This window comes from Varanus komodoensis, unplaced genomic scaffold (genome assembly GCF_004798865.1).
Source record: "Varanus komodoensis strain SLA01 unplaced genomic scaffold, ASM479886v1 scaffold5, whole genome shotgun sequence".
NCBI lineage: Eukaryota > Metazoa > Chordata > Lepidosauria > Squamata > Varanidae > Varanus > Varanus komodoensis.
The window spans coordinates 45,683,641-45,699,787 of NW_025336087.1; the positions used below are offsets into that span (position 1 = coordinate 45,683,641).

Sequence of the window (16,147 nt, forward strand, 5' to 3'; positions counted from 1 at the left end):
TTCAGCTGTGCTCAGTTTATGACTGGACATGTGGAGTCCTCAGGCACCTCCTCCCTCTCTTCCTGTCCCAGTTCCCCAGCTAGTATCCTGAAGATTGCCACGCCGGAGTACTGAGGGGCAGAAAGCCAGCTGCTGAGATAGAGCAATAGCAGGAGTCCAGGACTGGGAACCTGGGAGTGGGAGCTTCAGCCTTCTTCCGAGCCCAGGACAAGGTGGCCAGTCCTGAAGTTTGTCTACGTGCTGCTCAGCTGCACAACACTGTGGCTGAGCATCAGAAAAGTTCCTCCCCACTTAGCAAGCTGCCCACTCAATGAACAGGGATGCTTCTCCATGTCACAGTCACACATGGTGGTGACACAAAAAAGACCTTCCCCTCCAGTGCAGGGAAGATTAAGGGATAAGGTGGGGTAGCAGATTCGGCTAGGGTATCTCTGTTCTGCCAAGGTGGTAATATGTCTTATTTTAGAATCTTCTATTTAAAGGGCTACCAGAGGACTGTTCTTTATTTGAAAGTTGATCTTAAGTCCAGCTTAAAGACAGAGGAATATCAAATGGAAGAGCTGGAAGGAACAATAATTGGACAGCAGGCAGAGCAAGGCACACGAGCCATCTATTTAAAATCTTCCACACTATGGTGATTTGTGCTGCATTTCTACTTGAAGTATTATAATTATTTCTAAATTTGGATCTATACATATTAACAATGTTATGCAAATTGCTGGCCTCTTCTTTTTTGATGATTTACCCGTGGACACCCAACTGCCCCCATGAGATTCTAACAGCACAAAGCCTTTAAATGCCTGAACAGGGCTGAAAATGAAAGCTTAGTCTAGTTAAAGTATTCCTCATCAACACTTGATGTAACAGACAATAGGAAGCTCTTATCTGATGCAATTTGTCAAGACCACTCAAAGTATTGCTAACATATGTAAACTGGTTCATATAAAGCCTTTAAATAGGAGAAACACCAGGAAGGCTGAATCACATCCTCTTTCCAAATAGTTTGATTTCTTCATTCTGAGAAACACAAAAAGGAGTGTGACACTTAAATGTTAAACATTTACTTCTAAATTAAAATATTAATTTATAGGCATTAATATGTTGCAGGGGCCACAGCAGGGCAGGCAAATATCCTTCTGCTTCAAAATGTAATCTTTGTTTCCTTTAATCCCCTTTCAGGTGGGTACTGAGTCTAGATTTGCAAATACTCTAGAGATAACTTTCAAAAGATTTTAAAAAATAAGTATAATTCAAAAAAGGAAAAAAAAGAAACCCTTGTCAGTCCCATCATATAGAAAGCCAGCGGAGCATTAAAAAAACAAAACAAAAACACCCTATCTAGACGTACACACTGGCTGAAAAGAGATGTAAGCACTGGAAGGTTTGCTTTATGTTACTGTGAAATAGAGGAGTTCAGGTGGGTGGTAAAAACAGGTCTTAAGTATAGCAAGAGGCTATTCATCTGTTATAAAGAACTGGACAAAGGGAACCCAAAGACATTTTATTCATAACTAGGTAGAAGCCAGAGTTTTCTTGAAGTTCATGTCACTACAACATACAAAATCAATTACTTCTTCCAGACTCCTCAGAGAAAGGAACGAAACTGTGTATGCTTACATATGCATGCTTGCATTTATTCAGTAGAAGAAAAATAGTCTTCCTTGAAAATGTTCTAAATTTTCAAAGAAAGTTTCATTGTATTGCTAGAGCAGGGACAGGTAAGCCAGTGTGCTGCAGATGTTTCAAACTAGAATTCCCATAAATCCTTGCCACTGGCTAGAATTACTGGGTGTTGTAATCCAAGACCTTCAAAATACCATATTGCCTACCTTCATACTAGAATAATTCATTTGAGATTCATTTGAGGAGAGACAAACAGATACTTTGTGGTTAATACAGCACAGGTAATTTGAGAACGAGAGGGGCACAAACTTGCAATGCCATAGACCCAATCCCTTACACCAAGTTAAGCAGCAGGGAAATATTTATTTATTTATTTATTTAAAACTTTTCTATACTGTCCCATCACAGATGCCTTGAGATGGTTTACAACAACATATGCACTATCTTCTAGACACATTTACACTACTCCAGTAATTACTTGATGGTTGCAGTGGTGGAAAGAATAGCTTTATACTGCTTCTTCACCTTATGCAAAAAAAAAAAAAAATCTGCTGTAATATTCTCAACTCAGGAGAACTGACTTCATTCTTCAGCAATCTTTGGTTTTTCTTACCAAAACTCTCAGGAGCCACCAATGTGTTTACTTTTCCAAAGTGGGAGTGCATTTAGAATATCTTAATAGCTATTGCATAACTAATCTACATTTAATAACTCTTTAATTTACACTCTTTCTTTGAAATTATATTTGCCGAAGCCAGCATTTACAAAAAAAATGGGCAAGAATCCAAGAAATCTGCAGGTGCTTGATGGCTCCTTATAAACAATTTGCCACCAAGCAGACCACAAGATACTTTCTGGTCACTGCTGCATTATAGTGTGAGTCTATACAGCAGAATAAAGTCCTGCGTAGTGATTTTTCGTAATTCTCTACTTCGTTAAACTCAGTTTACAAGGAATGTGCTCCATTACAATAGACCACAGAACAATAAAATCATCTCTCTCTAGTCTGAAGCAGCCAACAGCAATACTTGCTTACATAAGGTGAAGGAGCGTAAACGGATATCAATCCTTCCCCTCCAGCCCAACTTTGATCCCACACCCTATTTTTCAGTTCACTCTTTTGACAAATACCCAGTATATATTACTAATAATTGCCTAAAAACATTCTTTTCTTTTATGAACTACTTTAAATTTTGCAAGTTAAACACTGCCAGCTGAATAGTTTTGCCTATATCTGTTATGATCTGACTATTCTGAATATGGTTACCGTGAACATATGATTTCCAACGTATTCTTTTGCACTGAGATTATCACTCAAAAGAAAATAGTGCTCATGTGGAGCATACATGCAACAGACACATCACAGCATCAACAAATTAATGTGTAAGTTAAAGCCTTTGCTCATCAAAGAACCTGTGATGTACATTTATGACTTTGAGCAGCCAGAAGAGCCACAATGACTGTTATTTCCTAGATAGAAGATGTTAGTCACAAGAAAACTGATATCAATCACAATGGAAAGTTATGACTGGCAAAAGCACAGAACCCAAAATGCTCTGAAGTCAAGGTCTTCAAGATTTTCATATAGTACAAAACCTGAATTTCCTCATCCCAAGAGGAAAATGGATTGCTCACATTTCTTACTGTTCTATCAACATGAAAATATGAGCAGAGATGGAAAGTAAAGGCAAGGAGGGAGAAGAGAAAGAAAACCAGCAAACCCAAAAGAGACAATGAGATAGATTAAGAGAAATTCAAGGAAACTAAATTGCCTCCCCACAAACCCAAAATAATCAGATTATAAGTGACTAACAATGATTTTACTCCTTGACTGTTACATGAGGTTGATGTCCCTTGAGGTTGGGCTACTGTAAAAGGGGTACCACATTCTTTCAGTGAACAGTATTTTTTTCTGGAAACCCATTATTATTTCCCCCTGGACCTCCCTAGTTATTGCAAGGGTTGTCTGACATCAGTTGAACAAGATTCACTGGAATTTAGTGAAGAGTTCTTCTAACACATCTTAAACATATAGCAACACAAGTCTCTCGAACATTAAATACCTGTGACATTTTATTCAACATCTCCTAAATCCAAAGCTTAACCACCACCACCCCCATACAAAATTCAAGCAATAGCATTCCTACCCTCTTCCTGCCCACACTAAAGCTCTAACAGCAAAGCTACTTACGTCATCCATTATATGCTGACAGAGTACTATACTATTAGCACTGGATGATAGTAATGTGAGAATACACTATGGGGGAAAGCATGCTTTGCTGTTGTTCCATCTTCCCAGAGAAGATAAATGGGAAACAATTGTTTTTATATTCCTCAGAAATCAAATCTTTTACTGTGAGAGGTATTTCACACATTACAGAAGAGCAACCAAGGGACTGTAACAAAATGGCTTAAGACACACATTTGCAAGCATGTCTGTCTCACTTTCTTACCTTTCAGGTATAAGCTTAAAATAATTTACATGGATGCCTAAAAAGAGTAATGTCAGGAGCAGATTGAAAAGTAGGTCTCCAGATGTTTTCCAATAATAGTGGCCACTGGCCATGCTGAGAGGTCTTTATGAAGTTGTAAGCTTCTGGAAATCTATGCTCTGCCCACCCTCCTGTTAAGTGACCTGCTAAGAAGAGGTGGTGAGAGAAAGTAAAAGAGGCTACCCACAAAGCTTCTCAGCTGAGCAGGATTTCAGGCGCGGGACTCCCACATCCATGAAGAGCACCAGCCTCTGTCCAAGACTGTCATGGATCCTGCCAGCAGATCCACTGCTGATAGTGCCCTGGAGCCACTGTATTTCCTCTTCACTGTGCCACCTGTGTGTTCACTTGTTTTGCCAGAGTGATGAGCAAGAGTAGTAATGCCAGTATGGATAAGGAATGACAAGAGCAAGGATCTGCCTGCTCTCACCCTAGCAAGCAAGCAGACGGCAGCAGTGGCAGTGCGGGGGACAAGGTTGCATAGGAGCCGAAGGGCACACAGTGCCCGTGTCTTGCCTGCAAGGACCACAAAACTTGCAGCCAGCATCAAAGCTGCAGCTCAGTGACTTGTTTTTATGAAAAATGTAAAGACTTCCACTTTTGTAGCACTGTCTCAGCATCTAAAACGGATGGAGGTGAACAGGAAAGGGATATGTTGCTTTCTCTTGAAAATGTTTGAAGAAAATGAATTTTGACAAAATTTGAGAATGCTGCTCTAAAAAAAAATTGTGATCACTGGTAAAAATGGCAGTTACATTCCCCACCCCAACATGCCCATAAAACATTGCACACATTTATATCAGGCCATAAAGTAAGCGCAACTAGAAAGCAGGAAGTTAAAAGGGTGAGCGATTAAAAATGTGGTTGCCATTTTCGGTGTCAGCCATGCATTTAGTGTAAAATCTAGTTTGGTCTTAATCTATAGAATTGCTAGTTAATTGTCTGACTTAATACCCATAGTTACTATATATGTATAACAAGATATTAAATAAAGGGGAAATGACCTGACAGAATTGTCCAGTTTTGAGCTCGTTTGCCTTAGAGATCATTTATATACTGAGGTCAGGATGTTCTATAGCATGCTGATTAAACCATCCTGAAAATAGTTTGTACAGCACGACTCCAATCTTAGCAAGAAACCTCTTGCGAATTTGAAGATGATCTCTTGCATCAAACCATGTTAGTCCACACCATTGATTTCTTACGAAGTTAACAAGCAATAAGATGAGTTAACCTGGCACTATTATCAGGCACTAACACTGCCATCAGTGCATGCAGCCACTGTATTTTGTTCATTTTTCCCAGAGGTACAATAAAGAAATGACTGGTGACATTTCCCAGCCTACCCTTCTCTTTAACAATTACCCTGTATGTAAAATGAAGCAAACTGTTTATACCAATGCCTACATATTCTAAAGGCACAAGTTCTTTATTGCATTTCTATTGCATATACACAAGTAAAACAGCCCAAATGAAAAGCCGAGCTTATTTATTGCTGTTTTCCCTTTTAATATATTATGCATGCAGATAATGTAACCAATGAGGTTCTACTTGTTAGCAACAGTTTCTTCCTACTCTGTCAAAACTTTGGCAGTGACCAGAAAGGAAGTAAATTGTTGAAGAAATGTGAAGACCACCTTCTCTTGGCAAATCCCAAAATCTGACAGATCATCATCAACACAACAGGAAGACTAGTATGTTGCACTGGTGCAATTGCCTCCCAAAATTCAGTTTTATTCTCTAGGCACTATGGTTGCCACACCTAAAATACTTGTGTTTAAGAGACTTAGGGAGGCAATACAATGCTGTTTAGACAGAAAAAGTCCTCCAATTCCTTGTCTAAACATGCACCTTTAAAAGAAGGAGCATGAATTGCTGGTGCCATGGAGAGGGAGAAACGCAATTTTTGCAAGTGTCATATCCCTACCAGTAAATTCCCTATCTTTACTATCCTGGCAACCAACATATTATTCAAAATCCTTTCCTATAACTTTGCTAGTAGACTATGCTGCAGTTATAACATCTTTCACATGTCTTGTAATAAACTACTAAAAGTTCTAAAAGTGGCAAGATATGTTGTATATATTAGGATTTATATTCTGGTGTTTCAGTAAGAACGCACTGTTTTCTCTACATGATCTCAGGGTCATCAGGCACTATCACAATTAGATACAATAATATTCAGACTTTAAGAACCCGATGGATTAATTACTGTCCCAGACCATTCACCATTTCTAGAGTCAGGAAGTGTTCTTCCTTTCAGGTTAGACTGGCTAGTGGCTTCGTCTGCCTCTCTCAAGAGAATTTAACATGTCTCACTTGCTGTTTTTTTATTCAGTAGGCACCTTTTATGGTGATACAATACCGTCTGGACTATGTCAGAAAATCCACTTGGAAGATTTCTAATATGTATGGAAGATTCTTCCTTGCACTGGTGAAATGAAGGAATAGGTTAGATGCCATTTTGGTCTCATCCAAGGGCCAAGGCAGCCACCACACTATGTCTGATGTGCACACACAGGTTATTAATTTCTCTTAGGAATTCTACCACCCATTCCCTTTTAGCATAGGACACTGGAACACGATAGTCAATGGCAAAGTAGTAAATGATGAAGAGAAGCTCATCATGACAGCCCCCCCACCCCCCATGACAGATTTGTTCCGAAGGAGAATCCTTAGTCACATCCTAGGAAAAAGAGTGAGAGTAGGAGGGGAGGGGGGCACTTCTCTGTGATTCATATTCAAAGTAACTAGTACTCTGACTTAGAAACTCTATCAAAGGGCAGACATCTAACATGGAGATAAACAAACCACAACTAAAATCTCAAAATTAAGTCTAAGAAGCATGACTGCAATTCCATGCCTAGTTATCTGGGAGTAAGCTCCACTAAAATCATGGGTGCTTAGTTCCAACAGCAAAGATTCAACTTGTAAAGCAAAGAAATGGAATCTTTAGCTTTTAATTAGAAATGTAAACAATCTTGCAAGGAAATGCTCACATTTAAACTGCTACTATTAAGTAGGGATTCCATCAAAGGGAGGTAGCATTCAGCCTTTGCTTGACTGTTTTTCTCATTGTCTGACTCTCTCTATGCTAATCTCCCACAAAGGACACTAACACTTGAAAGGTTCATTATCATTTCATTCAAGGAGGGTCTTTCAATTATTCTAGTGCTCCAGCAGATGACATCATCACTCCTGAGATCAACTAGCAGCTTGGATAAGCATAGCAGCATAATTCCATATCACACCATTTATTTTTCTGAGCACTGAATGGTCATTGCTTTCTCAAAAACAGAGCATACCAATTTCTTCACTTTCTCACACATCAACATTTAATATAATTCCAACGATTCTGAGCTCCCTGTGCACATGTGTGTGTCCCAGAGCATCAAAGCTAGCCCTGTGGAGCTCTGCAACTCTTTAGGACTAACATTAAGAGTCCAAGTTTCTTTCATTTCATGGAAAAGACCAAACTGTTGCCTTTCAAGATTTACACCATGTAAGTGATAAGATCGGTATAGACAAGACTTCATACCTCCGTCTCTGCAAAGAGAATCAAATCTTACTAAAGCAGTACGTTTGCCCACTGATAAGAAGAAAAGCAAAGTGTAACATTACAGTTTTTCTTGACTTGAATATGAACTGTGAACTTTTCCTGGGCTTTCTCCCTATGCCTGCTTGAAATGGAGCTCAAACAGTATCCTTCTGCACCACCACCACAAATTCAGGGTCAACACTTCAAAAAGATTTGAACCTTTCTGATACAAAGTGCAGCTTTCTTTCTTACTGCTGCCTGAAGCAGATTATTTGCTCTGCTGCTTGACAGAGCTGACCCTGGCAACACACTTCCCCATTTGGCAATTCATTCTTTTTTGATTCCCAGTTTATGAGACACTGCCAACAGTCTTCATATTTGTGGCCAAAGCCCTGAGGGTCAACATGTTTAAATGTGATCTACAACACAATAGGGCCAATGTAATACAGTAAGCCTGAACACAGCAGGCCTGTGGTTCAGTCCTTGCTCAGACATGGAACTCATGGGTGAACCTGGACAACCAGTACTCAAGGCTGGCCATAGCAACCTTTCCCAACTTTCGTTATAGTAAAGCTCCCATCATTCCCAGATATGGCCAAGCTGGATGGTGATGATGGAAGTTTTGGACTACAGGATAGGGAATGCTGTGCTATGGGCTGTGAACTAGAGAGAGTAACACTGAAGTTACAACGTTCTGCAGAAGTCACCAATTTTGTACTTCTCAGCTATATTTCTCACACTAAATATTGTTAACCATGATTGTGATTTCAAAACATCTTATGAAGAAAAATGGGAGCAACACATAATTAGGCACACTTCAGAATGATTGTCCAATGATCAGTGCAGTTCTGAGAAGTCATTGCTTAAACAAAAGTATGTGGTTACTGGCACTGAGATTTCACTTCCTGTGGCCAGCCAGATGGCAAGTTGGTGAGAAGAGTACACAGAGGGACTGAAACTAAAGAAGAGACTTTTCTAACTAAGCTTCCACTGGTTGTAAATGGCTCAGGACCCCATTCAACATGGGCAGGGGTTATGCGTTCCATAAGTTATTTCTGCCTTCAAGTATTTCTCTTGTAGCCCTTTTCAAAATCATAGGATCATAGAATAGTAGACTCGGAAGAGGCCATGAAGGCCAGCAGGTCCAGCCCCCTGATGTTGCAGGACACCAATCCGCTTCTAGGTAAGTATGATGGTACATATGAAACACTGGGTGGGGAAGACATCTTTGTGTATGAAAGTTCCACCAACAGTATTATCAATGGGTTTTGAGATCAGGGGGTTGTCTTTCCCTGTGTGCTTATGAAATCAATAAGATGATTAAACAAGCACTAGAAAAAAGCTGTATCTGTGATTTCAATAAAGAAATCTATTAAAAAATCAGAAGAAGGCCATTTTCTCATATGCCCTGCCAGTTAAACAAGAAAAACAAATCTCATTTTCTAAACTGGATCACTAAATGGAAAACAGAAGTGGAAAATATCCTTTCAGACTTTCAAAGGGAAGCACCTAAAGAAGCAACTGCAAAAGACAGGTAAGTAACATGAGACACCTGCAAGCAAGCACCTTGTATTACGTCCCAATAGCACACTTGATGACATTCTGTACTGCACACCTGACATTTACATGATAAATGTCAATTCCTTCTCAACTTTAGCTGAAAGTCATGATTTTCTCCAAGGAACTCTGAGAAATGGCCAGTTTAGGTTTGTAACACGGACATACTGCACTCCCTGCCTTTCTACCCAATCCACAATTAAAGACTGGAAAAAGCTGGTTTTAGTAGTGGCCAGGATGCCTTCCAGTAATGCTAACTGTTGACACTTCTCTAAAACTTTCTGAAAAGGCTGTTTTGAAAGTGTAAGCTGCCGAAGTTTCCAGCAATCCTCTGTAATGCACTGCACCATGTAACTTATCTTAATGCTCTAACAACTGCACTGAACCACTACTCTTCTCCTAGTACAATTCAAGGTAGTGTTTATAATCTATGAAAACTAGGAGACTTAAGTCCAATGTACCTTAGCAGATCACTTCTTCCTTTAGACCTTTTCCCAATCTCAAGAATCCACAGGGTACACTCATAATGATATGACCCCATATTAGATTTAAGCATCAGTAGTAAAAAAAAATAAAATAAAAATGCCATGTCCCTTCCCATTATGGAATTCCCTTCTGTTATTGACTCAAAATCCACACCTGAGCACTATTCAAGAAGCACCGCAAGACCTACTTATTTAGGCTGGCCTTTGTGGCTCGCTGGCCAAGGGTGGAGAAACACCACATTATTTTATTCCATCTGCTCTATTCAGGGGGTATTTTTGCCTTTGGGACACCATGGCCTATTAAATACAATGAAAAGATTCATTTAAATCAAACTCCATTTCCACCCTTGACTAAACTGTGCAACAAAGATGCCTGAAGTGTGTTGGGCCCACAAGATGCAAGAGATTGCCATGCAGTGAGGATGATGTACAGAGACCCTAACCGCTTTTCTCAGGATGACCAGGAAGCAGAATGAAAGAGAAATGACCACTAGACACAGGTATTGAATGATGCATGAAAAGATCCCTTCTTGAAAGTCCTTCCAATTCATTTAGCCCTGCTCTCCATCACACCAGTAGTAATCCACTATTAATTCACATGACATTTTAATGGCTTTAAAAAATATATTTTTATATTTCTCACATTATTATTATTATTTCCCACAATCCAGGTCCATGAAAGCAAATTACCAAAATGGTCCTAGAGCCTGATATTTCACTGAGGGTCCTGCATCCACTAGGGAAGCATTAAAGAATTTCTGGAACATATGTTTTGAGAAACTTTCCAAACTAACTTGCAAGTGGATGGATTTTAAAAAAAATCCCTTGGTGAATACAAACAAATAAGATTCTGCCTTATACAGATTCAGACCACAAGTCCATCCATATAAGTATTGCCAAATCTACTGAGTAGCTCACCACAGTTTTAAGCAGGCTTTTTCAGCCATATTTGGAGAGGCCGGGAATTGAACCTCGGTATTCTGGTATGAAAATAATGTGCTTCATCACTACAGCTAAAACAGAGGGGAACCAGGAACTGTGCAGGGGCACCTGCATTAGGCTGTCTACTGTCTAGCACATCAACAGCTGATGGCTCTTCCTATTTTCTGCCAAGCTTAACACCAACTGTCAAGAATGCTGCACAAATCGTGCATTTCCAGCAATTTTTCAGTATATCCTATTAGATGCCAGCTCGACAGACTTATCTTTCTGAGCACCAATGCACTTACATGACAGGCAAACATTTTTATATAATTAACAGCCCAACCATAATGTGTCCTGCAGCGGGACAAAACAGCATATAGTGCAAGCATACATGCTGCCAACTCCACAAACAAACATTACAGAACTCACCTTCCCAAGATATGGAAACAGAAGCTAACATAAATTGCTTTGGAAAGAAAGGATTAGGTATATTCTTGGAAGATGGGTCTATCAATAGCCCACTACAACTTCTGCATTCTGAGGCAATGTACCTCTAAGCACTACATTCTGGGACTAAACAACAAGAAATGGTTACAGTATCTTGCAAAAGTATTCAGCCTCAGTTTTGACTTTTTGATTTTCCGTTGTGCTACAACCTGGAATTTAAATACACTTAACTGGCATTGTTACTATTTGATATACACAAGATATTCTACACTGTCAAGCTGCAAACTATTTTTTTTTATTGCAGCACAAAAGTCAGGTAAACAAAAGCAAACTGGCACTTGTTGCTTGACTAACTGTTCACTCCCTTTGCCGTGATATGCCTCAATAAACTCTGGTGCAACCCATACCTAAAGTAGTTTTATGGTGTCATTGTGTATAATTCTACTGTTAGATAATTGTAGATTAAATATGCCTGTTTCTTGTAAATCCCAGCATTTGTTGGAGAACACATCTAAACAAACAGCACTCTGAAGATCAAGGACGGTTCTATAAAAACAACTCAAGGGTAAAGTTGTGCAGAAGCACAAGTCAGCACTGGGTTATTTAAAAAAGAATCCAAACCATGAATATGCACCAGAGCACTGCTAAAGCCATTATTACAAAGTGGAAATAATATGACTGAACTGTGACTCTGCCTAGAGAAGCCCCACCCCACCCTGCACAATGCAGCAACCGGGTAAGGATGGCATTAGTCAGAGAACTACCCAAGGGGCCAACAGTAACTCTGAAGAAGCTGGGGAGATCCATGTGATGAACAGACCCAGACATTCCACAAAGCTGGGCTTTATAGAAGAATGGCTAGAAGAAAGCCAGTGTTGAAATATACCCATATCAAACCACAGTTAGCATTTGCAAAAAGGCATATGGGAGACACAGTAAATATGTGGGAAAGGATTCTGTGGTCTAACAAGACCAAAACAGAGCTTTCTGGCCTTGCTGAAAGCACTAAATGTGGCATAGAGCCATGAGTATTCATTATCCTGAGAAGAAGGTGAAGCATAGTGCTGGCAGAAGTGTATTATGGGGATGCTTTCCTTGGCAGGAACTGGGAAGCTGATCAAGACTGAGGGCAAGATGGAGAAAAATACAGGATAATTCTAGGGGGAAGCGTGTTTTGTTCTACAAGCCACTAGGACTGGGGCAGAGGTTCACCTTCCAGCAAAACAATGTCCCTGAACAGATAGCCAAGGTAACACCAGAGTGGTTTCAAAAGAAGAACCTGAATGTCTTAGAATGGCCCAGTCAAAGCCAAGAACTCAAGCTGATGAAGACTCCATTGCAAGACTCAAAGGTTCACATTCCCCAGAAGTCCCTATCAAATGTGACAGAACTGGAGCAGTTTTGCCAGAAAGAAGGGTCAAACATTACAGGATCCAGATAAGCGAAGTTAAGAGAGGCCTACTCAAGAAGAGTCATAGCTACAATTGCTGTGAAAGGTGCTTCCACCAAGCACTGACACAGGGGAGTGAATACCTCTGCAACCAACAAGTGCCAATTTCATTTCATTACTTAACTTTTGTGCCACAATAAAAACATTTTGCATTTTTATAGCACTGAATATCTTCTGTACATCAAGAGGGAACAATGCCAGTTAAATCCAATTCCAAACTGTAACGTTTAAAAAAAAAGCCAAAGAAGTGGGTGAATACTTTTACAAGGCACTGTATAACTTTAATGCCATACTTGTGAGTTTCCAGAGCCATCTGGCTTGCTGCCATCGGAAATTGAATGTTGGATGAACCTCAACCTAATCCAGCAAGATTTGTTTTCTTTTATACCAGTGCTGAGGGTAGGTATGCAGTTGGCATAAATACTGAGGACCACCATGTAAAAGTGCCTCACACATTCATCCAAGTGAACATTAGCACAATGGAGAAATGATGGTGGATAAAGCAGGAAACTGCAGAAAAATGAATTACAGACACTTGAGAACATTGTGTTGCCACACAGCTCCAGCTTTACTCTTCTTTAGTTAAGGCAAACAATCTGAAGTCAGCACGTACAAACAACTCCTCCCCCCTGACTGACACACACACACACACACACACACACACACACACACACTTACCTCTTGGGATAAGAAGGGAATGACCTGAGCACATATGGCATTCAGCCTCTTGACAATTTCTGCCTGCAGGTGAGAAAGAGAAAGTTAGTCAGCAACAGGCTGTAAACACTGCAGTCACAGAGATTGAGCCAATGTATTTAAAATGGCCGTTTCAACAGATGGGGCAGCTTGGTCTTTTTGATTGGCTTTAGGCACTGCTATGGCACATCTTACACTCTGCTCCACAGCAGCTGGAGTGACCCCATTCTTTGAAAACAGGCCCCACTGAGGGACTCAAATGTTCTCTGCCTCACTGACAATTAAACTTCCTGCTCTGCCACCTACCCCATATTCCCAGGGTTTTTCTTTTTAATTTCAACTACCTGACTGCTTTGAACACACAAATATAGCTTCGCCCAGTTTAAGTATCCACTGGTGCTTCCACTTAAATCTCTCTGTGAACTCATTTATCTGCTTGGTACATCCAAGAGCCTGTGGGCATGTGACCACAAGGGGCTACTGACCTTCAGTGGGCCTCTTGGAGCCATGCCTTGCAGCTTTAGGGGGAACACTTTTATGAACGATCAACTTTAAGCAGAATGCTTTATTCCATCTGTGGCCAAGCTAGGTGTCAAATGCATAGTACTAAGATTTCCTGGGACCTCAGACCCCAACTTTTAAATATCTCTCCATGTTCATTATTGTCTTTGTATGAGTCAGGATGCCAAGGGAGACATTCAGTGTTTCCCATTCACTATTCTGTTTCTGAACTGCACTCTACATTGTGTAGGGACCCAGAATCTCATAACTTTGCTAATAAGGATCTTCTAATAACAGGTTGGACTGCTGGGTTTTGCAGTATTGTCTTTGGGCATCATCTTTGGAAATATTAGCCTTTGAAAGGATGGAAGTACACTGTGGTCTTCAGTGCCATCTAGATCAAGCCCAAATCTCATGTCCAACAGCTGATTAACTGTGTTCTTCCAGGTAATCCGGCCCAAGCAATTTGTGTCTCTCATCTTTTGAAATGTATCTACTGGCTATATCTTTCTACCCACCCTCTGATATTGTTCTATTGATTCTACTTCTCAAAGGGCCTGTCTTACACCCTTGGAGTCTGAGGAGACCCATTGTGCTTGGGCTTCCAAATGCCACCTCATTATTTCCATACTGCTGTTCCCACTCCTTATTCGGTGACTCCCACCTCCACTTCTTCTGACTCCATCGCCATGATTAGGAATAATCTGCTGATCCAGTACCAGCAGATAATACACTAATCAATCTTTTTTCTTTCAATGGATGTTTGTGGTAAAACAAAAATCTGCAGATGAATTTCCAGCATTCTTGACTTAATTTCCGGATTTTTGTTGAAGCACAATATGCCATGCACCTCTGTAAAAGTTCCAAACATTTCTGAATGCATCAAATTGATCACTCAAATAGTTTTCTGTGTGAGTGATCAATTAGAATCAAGATGATCTATTCCTTTACCTATAAATAAAATAAAATTTTCATATATAAATCACCATCTGTTCATGGATTTAGCACCAGTTAAGTAATATTCCATTTTTTCCACACTGGATGAAACTGGACAAATCAATACCCAACCATTTCTCAACCTGATATTTATTCCAGAACTTCTCTATATCCTGAATTTGCAAGTGTCGAATAACTTTCAGATTCCTCCACGTGATCAAGATATGCAAAGTTATTGGAATGGGACAGGGACTTTGTGAATATTGGCAAACCATTTCCATGCCTCTGCTTCCGTCTGTACAATAACTAGCTATACAAACAAAGCAAAACCAGCAAAAGTAACAACAGAAGAGCAAACATGGGAGTGGCCTAAAGAGAATGATAAGGGAATAGGGAAATAAGTATGGTTAGCATGAGGTAACTCAGATACAAAGCAGCTGTCACAGAGACGTAAACCACTGATGTAACCCGGGCAGGTCTAGCCATGCAGAAATTGATAGGAACCGCTTCAGGTGGCACCATAAAGCAGGGAGAAAGGGGTGAGCGCAGACATCAGAGTCTGAACAGTGCTGCAAACCCTTTCACACTGTTGTCTTTACCAAGGATAAGGGGGCACCATTTGGACTCCACTTCAGACATCAGAACAGTGGCTGGGAGAGAGGTTCCCTTTCTATATTTTATTGGTTATTGGTTTCTTATGACCTTTACTAAAAAAAACTCAGTCAAAGTGACTTGCAACAAAATTAGAAAATTATTTTAATCTGCTGAAACCATTATCCACTTTAATACAGCCATCCAATAGAACGATCAGAATAAATTCAGTGAAAACCATAATAAATTCAGCTGATGCATAAAGCCTGAGATAAGCAACCTTCAGGGGCCAACAGGCCCATGCAATATTTTGTGCCTGGATGCGTTTCCATTCATTGGCCCTCATCCAGCCTACTATCACAACCAGAAACAAAAAGAACCCTGTAAAACCTGCCACTGAAGAATCTACAGGGCCAAGCAAAATTCTCAAAGCACCACCTTCTGGAACCAACCAGCCAAGTAAGAGCAACACCTGTGCCCCTACATATACTCCATCTTAGATAGTCACCCCAGAAGGTGCCATGATGAATGGTATCAAAAGCCACTGGAAAAAAAATCAAGGCCTATCAATGGGTTTAACACTCCCCATGTCTCTCTTCTGACAGATTATATATGATAATCAAGGTTGATTTTATACCAAAAACTGGTCTGAACTTCAACTGAGAAGGATATAGATAATTGATCTTATTCAACAGTATCTGGAGCTAGTGGGTAACAGCCACTCAAGCACATTGCACAAGGTTCTGTGCTAATGGTCTTAATTGATAAGGGATTCATTCTTTCAAGTAGCCCTGGACCATGTCCTCTCACAAAAAAGTATGAGTAACCTTTGTAACTGAGCTGACTATACCCTCCTGTCAGTTTTAATCATCCCTAATAAGCAAGGACCTAATTTGGAAGTAGCTGC

At 40.1% G+C, this 16,147-nt stretch overlaps 1 protein-coding gene across 12 annotated transcripts in view; it reads right to left on the reverse strand.

Moving 5' to 3' along the window:
- The window catches only part of LOC123031600 (transducin-like enhancer protein 4), a 158,121-nt gene that overhangs the window by 96,080 nt on the left and 45,894 nt on the right, over positions 1–16,147 (reverse strand). For all 12 annotated transcript variants that reach the window (XM_044446781.1, XM_044446780.1, XM_044446776.1 and 9 more), the window contains one exon: positions 13,195–13,257. In XM_044446781.1, coding sequence (XP_044302716.1) covers positions 13,195–13,257 — 63 coding nt within the window. The remainder of the gene's footprint in view (positions 1–13,194; positions 13,258–16,147) is intronic.